Consider the following 9,530-nt stretch of genomic DNA (forward strand, 5'->3'; position numbering starts at 1 on the left):
GCCGCCCCTACAAATCGATTTGTAGGGGCGGCTTGTATTACCAGCCGCCCCTACAAACAGGTATTTGTAGGGGCGGTTCAATCTAGAACCGCCCCTACAGTACGTTTTCCCGTAAAAAAATCAAATTTACAATTCAAAATCGCGTTGCCGAACGTGCCACGACCAACGTTCCGAACCGCGTTCATGTTGCCGAACGCCCCGCGACCAACATTTCGAACAGCGTTCGCGTTGCCGAACGCCCCGCGACCAGCGTTCCGAACCGCGTTCGCGTTACCGAACGCCCCGCGACCACGACTACAAGCACAAGAGTATTCTATAAACTACAATTACAAGTCCAATTCGCAAGAATATATACAATCCATCATTAAATATATAAATTCCATACACATTGTTATCAACGTCCTAGAGCTAGTCTTTCAGTCTCACGAAGGTGTTGGTACTGAGGATTTGTACCTAACTCAGACTCTTGGTCATGGTAGACGCCTCTGGCATGTACAATCTGGTCCAATATGAAGTTGCAAAGGTCACCGACGAGCTCTAAGAGTTAGTCATCCTTGTGTGGGTCTCTTTTCATTCCTTTCTCTTCTCTCCACTACAAGAGAACAAGTTTTGGTTTAGTATTTCATACCATTTACGAAGTTTTTATACTATGGGTGAAGAGGTTCAAACTTACCCTTAAGGAGTGTCTCCTGTAGGCACCGGTGTTACTCATTATAGAACATATATAGTATCCACAATGTACACTCCCAGCCTTCTGCTTGGGGCACTGTGTGTTTTGCATATGAAAATGTTAAGTAATGCTTTTGACAGCCATGTAATGGAGTACTGAAGAAGTAAGTTACGCTTATCGCACATAGTGTTTTTATAGCCAGCTTTTCCTTCCTTGCTGGATCATACCTTCCATGATGATTAGTGACATAGAACATAAATGCCATGTTCAAATTATTTTAGCAAATACAACTTGTTAGTATCCAAAAGTGAACGTTACAAGTACGTATACAAACATATAAGCTAATGAGGATTGTCGATATGTATACGTCTTGAGAATCGATATGAAGTCTTTATATGTCGCCGGATCCTTATCTAATGAATCAAAGACCCATGCCATGCTCCTTCCGACATCGACAGCTATACAAATCCAGTGGTTGCTGCATGGATTTAATCATAGAACTAGATAAGCTCTTTTGCATCGAATAAAATATATCGAACAAAGCTTTAAGTATAGAGTTGAGCTTACTCGAAGTTGTATGGTAGCCATATAGTAGAGTGTTGTTGGAGATTTTTGAAAGCCAGGGCAATGTATGCCGTAACCTTAAGGGACTCTTCCCTTAGTTTCGCCGTACGGATGTGCTTTTTCTCCCGAATAGTCTTTGCAGCAGTTAGCTCTTTGGCATCAAGTGTCCACCGTTTAGGGTAATTGAAATTTGTTTGGGCTATAGCTTGAGGGTCCACATACCCGACTTTTACACTTGGCATTTGTTTGACAATGTGCACTTGTATTCTACAAATCACGGCGTGGGTTAGTTACAACAAAATTTAAAGATTACATTCATATCATATCGAGAGGACAAGGACTTACAGGCACTACGTGCGAATTAGATTCATCTCCATTTCTCCCAGGTGAAAGCATGTTTGCATGTCATTGAAGTCAAAGACAATTTTTCCGGCTGGGCTTCCAAATGTGCCGGTGGGAAAGCATGCTTGTATGATATCTATGCTCGTTGGGAGAACACGTAAGTACCAATCATGGAACCTTCTCATTCCAAATGGTAGGTGTTGGATGTCCCGGTTTGATAGGAAGGGCTTGCCTCTTTCATATGTTTTCGGGCAATCCTTTGACCATTTGATGGCATCAACATTTGGATACTACTTTATAATTTGGTGGAGTTCGCTAGTGACGGCCTCTTCAGAACCTCGTGATGGGACTTTTTTAACTTGGTTCTCAGGCTTGAACTGGTCATGGGAATACCATTTGGACACCGACGAGACGTTTTTGATCGGAACATAAACTGACCTTACGGTGATTGGATGCTTCTTTTGAAGTTCCCATTTAGGCACGTCTACAAATACATTTGTAGGGGCGGTTCCTGATCCAGCCGCCCCCCTATAAATGCATTTTTAGGGGCGGTTTCTGATCCAACCGCCCCTACAAATATTTTCTGTTTTTTAAATTATAAATTCTATATTTTTTATATCATAAAAACACAAAGTAATATAAAATATATATATATATATGCACAAATATAATATTTTGTATTATTCTATATATGCACAAATTATAAATTCTATATTTTGTAGTCAAAACAATATAGAAAATAAAAAACAAAAATTAAAAATTTTAATTTTAAAACTTCGACTACAATTTTATGACATTAAATGAAATAAAATGAAAATATTGTAAACATAAAAGTTGTATAATTCATCAACATGTACAACTTTTATTTTGGTCATCTTGTCATGTGACTTTGTTTGAACGATTCAAATTTTGAAATTCAAATAATTTCAACTTAAAACAATATTTTGAAAGAGTAAATGATTTCAGATAAAGAACTCATGAATATCAAAGTTGTAGAACTCATCAATATGTACAACTTTTATTTTGATGATATTTTCATTTGACCAAATTTGAACAGTTAAAATTTTGAATTTCACTAAATGGCAACTTCAAACAAGATTTTAAAACCTTAAATGATTTCAACAATAAAAGTCGTGAACATAAAAGTTATTGAAATCCTCACTATCTACAACTTTTATTTTGGTCACTTCTTCATGTGACAAAGTATTAGTAAACATTGTTCATAAATTCACATATGACTCATAGTTTCATGAATTATACGATAAACATGTTGATTTATAAACAATGTTTAGTATCACTTTGTTAGATGAAGAAATGATCAAAATAAAAGTTGTAGATCTTGATAAGTTATACAACTTTGGTATTCATCACTTTTTCAGCTGAAATCATTTAACGGTTGAAAATCTCGTTCGAACTTATCATTTTTTTAAATTTGAAAATTTAAAGTGCTCAAACTTTGTCAAATGGAAAGAATGACAAAATCAACACACTAACTTGATAGGGCAAGATTTTAGAAAATTTTAGGAAAAAAATCATCACATTTGGAGTTAGTATGAGGGAGAAAGACTAGTTACAAATTTTAACCAGAGATTAAAAAGAAAAATCACAGCTGTTCATGATGATCAATGATGAACAAGTGTGATTTCTCCTTTTAATCTGTAGCTGAAACTTGTAACTACTTTTTCTCCCTCATACTAACTCCAAATATGATGGTTTTTCCCTAAAATTTTCTAAAATCATGCTCTATCATTTTAGTCTAGTCATATATCTTTGTCACTAATTTTGAACAATTCAAATTTTAAATTTCAGAAAATGACAGCTTCAAACCTGATTTTCAAATACTAAATGATTTCAGCTGTAAAGGTGATGAATATAAAAGTTGTATAACTCATCAAGATCTCATAAAGTTTTAGTAGTAATATATAGTCTCATACGCATGCATAAACGAAGCCTTACAAACGCACACTTACACAAACACTACACGTTCAACAACTAGCTAGCCCGCTGTAACGACTTTTCCCTTGACATCTTTTCGTTCCTATGGCATTATGTCTTTGGGGAGGTTCCTTTCCACAACACTGATCCTTTTAGGAAAGTCTGTGAATAGCGGCATCTCATCGTAGTTATTGTAAGCTTCAACATCGTCCACGCCATCAACTCCAATAATGTGCTGTTTTCCGAAGGCAACCACGTGCTTTATCTTCTTCTTCGGGGGGAGGTTACTTTGTGGGTCAGACATATAGAAAACTTGTGCGACACGTGAAGCGAGCACCCAAGGGACATCTTGGTAGCCTAGATTCTCGAGGTCCAGAACTCTCAATCCGATCTCGTTCAGTTAGTGTTGTTTGATCCAGCGGCATCAAAACAGGGCCACCGTTATATTCCTTCCATAGTCAAGTTTCCATGTCTCTTCAATGATGCCAAAGTATTGGATCTTTTGCCCCAATCCATGATAGCCTCTATTCGAACGCTGTTGTTTTGGTTTACATATTTACTATCCTTTGCGTGGGTATAGTACGTATACCCATTGATGTCATAAGCATTCCAAGATGTCACTTGTCTCGATGGCCCCTCCGCTAACCTACCGATGGTAATAGAGTCTATGGTTTCTCTAGGCGGTATATTTTGGTCATTCAACCATGTAGTTAGTCGTTGCTTGTGTTGTTTCATGACTCAATCATCTGAATGGCTATTTCTCTCCGCCATAATGATAGCCAAGTGTTCATCAATATACGGTTGCATTAGTTGTGTACTCTGCAAGACACTGTAATGCACCCGACTCACCTCTTTGTAATCATGGTCGATGAACACTTTTCTACCACTGGTGCCCTTCCCAGTCAGCCTACCCTTGTGACAAGAATCGGGTTTACCAATCCCTTTCTGTACTTTTAGGTACTCTTAACAGCACTCGATGACTTCTTCAGTACTATAACCCTCTATCATGGAGCCCTCTGGGTATGCTCGATTATGCACATATCGACTTAGAACCGACATGAACCGCTCGTAGGACCACATTTCATGCAAGTAGCATGGGCACAACGCCTGTATCTGATGAACCATGTGAATCATGAGATGTGGTATTATATCAAAAAAGCAGGAGGTAAACACATCTCCAGTTGATTTTGTGTCTCCACCACAAATTTATGTAGGTCACTCAGCTCTTGCTTGTCAATCGTCTTCTGTGAGATCTTCGAAAAGAAGTAGCACATGCGGGTGATGGCCATTTTCAAGAACTCTAGCTTTATAGCCCTGATTGCAATAGGTAGAAACACTGTCAGTATCACATGGCAATCGTGAGTCTTGCAGTGTGTTATTGACAAGTTCTTCATCGACACTAGCTTCTTCACATTTGCTGAAAACCCAGTCGAAACTTTGATCCCCCTCAGGAAAGTGCATATAGCTCTCTTCTCGCCTGGTGTTAGGTTGAAGCACGCCGTGGGCAAAGTGTATTTTCCATTAGCCTCAGGTACCGGGTGAAGCTGTGGCATCACGTTTAGCTGCACCATGTCTTTCCGTGCTTTCAGACCATCCTTTGACTTGCCTGTGTCCATCAAGGTAGCAATGACACTCTCAAAGACATTCTTGTGCATGTGCATAGCATCAATGGCATGGGGGACCTCCAAGTCTGGCCAATAAGGCAGATACTGAAAGAAGATCGATTGTTTCTTGAAAGGTACTCCTTCGACAGGAGGTGTGCTTCTATCTCTGTTCGTCCCGTTCGGATTCTTCTTTCCATAGACGACGCGTATGTTTTTCACCATTCTGTACACGTGTTCTCCGTTATGACATCTCTCCGGAGGGGGTTCAATCTCCGGGGCGTTGTCATAAAATCTAAAGAACAATTTACTGCGGTACTTGTGACTTTTCTTTAAGAAGCATCGGTTCCTTAGGTAAACTATCTTCTTGGATGCATCCAGGTACACCCATGTAGTACCATCCAAGCAAAACAAGCATCCCGTCTTCCATTTGATCTGTCCAGACAAAGCAAACAGCGTGGGGTAATCATTGGTAGTAATAAATATTATTGCTCTACATATGAAGTCCTCCTTTCGGAATGCATCGTACATCTGCTCCCCATGCCTCCATAGCCTCTCCATTTCTTGCATCAAAAGCTCGAGGAACACGTCTATATCAATGCCTGGTTGTTTAGGGCCAGAAATAAGAATAGTGAGAAGAAGGTACTTTCTCTTCTGACACAACCATGTTGGGATGTTGTACATGGTCAAGATCACTGGCCATGTGCTGTGGTTGCTCATCCTCTCATTGAAGGGATTCATTCCATCGGTGCTCAAGCCAAACCGTATATTCCTTGGGTTATCACTAACTTTTTTGTGCTTCTCATCAAACCTTTGCCACTGACTACAATCAGCCGGGTGTGTAATCTTATCATCATCCACCTTGCGCTCATCATCCCACCATGTCATGAGTGCGGCTTCTTTAGGGTTTAGGAAGATACGTCTCAAGCGGTCGGTCACTGGCAGGTACCACGTTACCAAGGCAGGAATTCTTCTCTGCTTTGCATCGTTGCCTAATGGAGTATCCTCTAGGGGATGAGATTCTTGTACCACCTTTTTTGTACCCTTCTTATTTCTCTTTTTCCCCGTGGAGACTTCATCCCCACCGTAAAGGTCATTGTTCTTGTACCGGCTGGCCCCACATCGGGGACATTTATCCAGTGACTTGAACGTTTCACCACGAAAAAGTATACAGTGGTTGGGGCATGCATGGATTTTTTCAACCCCCATTGTCACTGGACTTATGACCTTCTTCGCTTGGTATGTGTTGGTGGGAACTGAGTTTGGTTGTGGTAGCACCCATGATAGGAGATGCAATAGATCATTGAAACTACAGTCTGACCAGTCGTACTTAGCCTTTAGGATGAGCAGCTTAAGCACAAAACGTAGCAATGTCCCGGCTGCTTCGTCGGTCCACTGGAAGCCGTCCTTGCACAGCAGCTTGGTGAGGGGCGCTGCGACATTGCCGAAGTCTTTGATGAAGCGCCGGTAGTACCCGGTGAGGCCGAGGAACCCGCGGAGTCCACGCGCCGACGTGGGCTGCGGCCACGACGCCACAGCCGCTACCTTCTCGCCATCCATGGCTACCCCGGACGCGGATATGATGTGCCCGAGGTACGCCACCGACGAGGTGCCGAAGGTGCACTTAGAGCGCTTGAGGCGCTGCTGATGCGCGTGGAGCTCAGTGAAGACCGCACGTAGATGTTGCAAGTGCTCGGTCCAGGAGGCGCTGTATATGAGTATGTCATCAAAAAATACAAGGACACACTTACGCAGGAACCGCTGCAGTACTGCGTTCATCAATGCCTAGAACGTTGCCGGCGCATTGGTGAGGCCGAACGGCATCACGAGGAACTCAAAGTGCCCGTGATGCGTGCGGAACGCCGTTTTGGCCACATCCTCCGGGTAGACGCGCACCTGATGGTACCCGGCACGAAGATCCAACTTGGTGAAGTATTTGGTGACGTGCAGTTCGTCTATGAGCTCCTCGACCACAGGGATCGGAAACTTATCTTTGACGGTGTGGTCGTTCAGTGCGCGGTAATCCACGCAAAATCTCCATGACGCGTCCGGTTTCTTCACTAGCAGCACCGGCGCGGAGAACGGAGAGGTGCTCGGGCGAATTATGCCCTGCTCAAGCATGGTCATGCACTGCGCCTCCAACTCGTCCTTCTGGAGCTGCGGATAGTGGTAGGGGCGGACCGCAACCGACGCGGTGTTCGGCAGCAGATGAATGCGATGATCACAGGGGCGTGCGGGTGGCAGGCCGGCTGGGGACTCGAAGATGTCGCTGAAGGAGTCCAGCAGCCGGTCCAACAATGCCGGCTCGGCATCACGAACCGCATGCAGCCGCCCCATTGGTGGAGTGTCCGTGCGCATGGAGCCGATCCCCTTCCAGAGGACGCGCTTGCCGTTGTGCCAGAACGCCATGCACAGGTCGTCGAAGTCCCACAAGATAGGGCCCAGGGTCCGTAAGTACTTGACACCCAGGACCATATCGTAGCAGTCGAGTAGAATGGTGTAGCAGTCGACAGTGAAGTGTTCTTCACCGATGCGGATGGCTATGTCGCGAGCCAGGCCGCGGCACGCCACGCGGTCGCCGTTGGCAACCACCACGTGAGCGCCCTTGCTGTCGTGGAAGTGGAGGCCGACGCGGCAAGCTGCTGTGGAGCTGATGAAGTTATGAGTGGACCCAGAGTCGATGAGGGCAGTGAGCTCGTAGTTGCCAATGGCGATGTGGACTTGCATCGTGTCCTCCGTCCGAATGCCGGTGATCGCGCTCAGCGAGATGAGCGGTGGCAGCTCGTCTACCGCCGGCGGTGGGGACTGCTCCTCGTCCGGCAGGGGGGCTCTGAGTCATGGAAGTCGGTGACCTCCAAGTAGAAGAGGCGCTGGCATTGGTGGCCGCGGACGTATGGCTCGTCGCAGTTGTAGCACAGCCCCTTGCTCCGACGGTCCGCCATCTCCGTTGGCGACAGCCGTTTGAACGGTCGAGGTGGAGGAGTCAGGGTCGCGGTCGGCGTCGACGCCGGCAGCTGCAGATGTGTCGACGTCGGTGCTAGCAGGGCCAGCGGCTGCTGTCGCGGCGGTGGGCGTGGTGGTCGGCTGGGCGCCACCGGCACCAGGGCAGCCGTGCGGCGCTCGTATGCACGGGCCAATCCCATGGCCTGCTGGAGATCAGTAGGCCCCTGCAGCTCCACATCGGTGCGGATGGCTTCGGGTAGGCCCCCGGTGAAGAGCCGCACCTGCTGCATCGGGGTGAGGGGCTCGGCGTGCGCCAGCCGAGCCAGGAACGCCTCCTGGTACCGCTGAACGGATCCCTCGAATGGTAGCCGCGCCAAATCGGAGAGATGGTTGGTGGCGAGGGCTGGTCCGAAGCGCTGGTAACATAGCGCCTTGAACATCGGCCAGGAGATGGCGCTGACGTCGCCGTAGTCGCGCTCGAGCATGTAGTACCACTGCTGCGCAACACCATTCATGTGAAAGGACGCCAGCCATAACTTGTCGCCCTCCGGCGTGCGTTGTGCCCTGAAGAAGTGGTCACACTTGTTCAGCCAGCCGAGAGGGTCGTCGACGCCGTCGAACGTGGGGAAGTTCAGCTTCTGGAAGCGCAGAACGCCCAACGCGTCCGCGTGTCCCTCGTACGGCGCCGGTTGCTGCTGAGGCAGGGACATGTCGAACGACGACAATGGAGACGGCGAGTGTGGGAACGGAATCTGGTGGATTGGCAGCATCGGTGGTGGCCCGGAATGCTGCCCCTGCGCCGCGGTATGGACCACGACGGAGTCCGTGGTAGGCAGCGGTGGAATGCCGCCGTACCCCGGCAGCCCATACGGGAGAGCGGTGGACGGCGAGACGAGGGACGATGGACCAGCCGGTGATGGTGAAGTGCGGCCCTCCATGGGCGACAGCCTTGTGGCGAACTGGCCCATCTGTCGCTGCAGACCGTAAACGGCCACAGCGAGGGTGTCCATCGGAGATGAGGGTGGTGGCGGGGGCGGAACGGTGGTGGTGGTCACGGTGGTGGTATTGGTTGCGGCGGCGGTGGTGGTTGGGGAAACGGCGGAGGTGGGCGGAACGGTGGTGGTGTTAACTCCGGACATCAGGCCTGACAACGATACCAGGTTGTTAGGATCATTAGTGATGCTCCGGAGGTTGTAGCTATGGGACGTGGGAGGTTTAGGGCGAGTCTCTCGGCGGTGGTGCACGATCGACGCCGTCCTGACGGCCGGCGGCAAACAGAGACAAGAGAGAGAGTCGACTGGGGTTCAAGTTCCAGAGAGAGCTTTCTCAATCTCTGACTATCCCATTATTGAATAATTGATTGGCTTATATGGTCCAATCTTACAACTGAAAGTTCCTAAAATTACTCCCTACCTAGCAACTTGAACTGAATCAAATCAAGATCCTAGAAACTAGGACTCCGAATCTGGACTGAA

General features: G+C 46.8%; 1 protein-coding gene across 1 annotated transcript; it reads right to left on the bottom strand.

Moving 5' to 3' along the window:
• Window positions 1-4,592: 4,592 nt before the first annotated feature.
• On the bottom strand, window positions 4,593-6,891 carry LOC136524069 (uncharacterized mitochondrial protein AtMg00860-like). Its single transcript, XM_066517549.1, has 2 exons — window positions 6,426-6,891; window positions 4,593-4,624 (listed from the first exon to the last, which is right to left on the bottom strand). The coding sequence occupies exons 1-2, from the start codon at window positions 6,889-6,891 to the stop codon at window positions 4,593-4,595; spliced, it is 498 nt and encodes a 165-aa protein (XP_066373646.1).
• Between the last annotated feature and the right edge of the window lie 2,639 nt (window positions 6,892-9,530).

The sequence above is a fragment of the Miscanthus floridulus genome, chromosome 18 (assembly GCF_019320115.1).
Source record: "Miscanthus floridulus cultivar M001 chromosome 18, ASM1932011v1, whole genome shotgun sequence".
In the NCBI taxonomy this organism is placed as follows: domain Eukaryota; kingdom Viridiplantae; phylum Streptophyta; class Magnoliopsida; order Poales; family Poaceae; genus Miscanthus; species Miscanthus floridulus.

What these genes read in the sequence shown, in the direction of transcription:
- LOC136524069 (XM_066517549.1), bottom strand. Translation starts at nt 6,891, where the DNA reads ATGAACGCAGTACTGCAGCGGTTCCTGCGTAAGTGTGTCCTTGTATTT. An exon ending in TAAGTACGACTGGTCAGACT is followed by an intron (nt 4,625 to 6,425) that starts GTAGTTTCAATG and finishes ATGGTTCATCAG; the next exon opens with ATACAGGCGTTGTGCCCATG.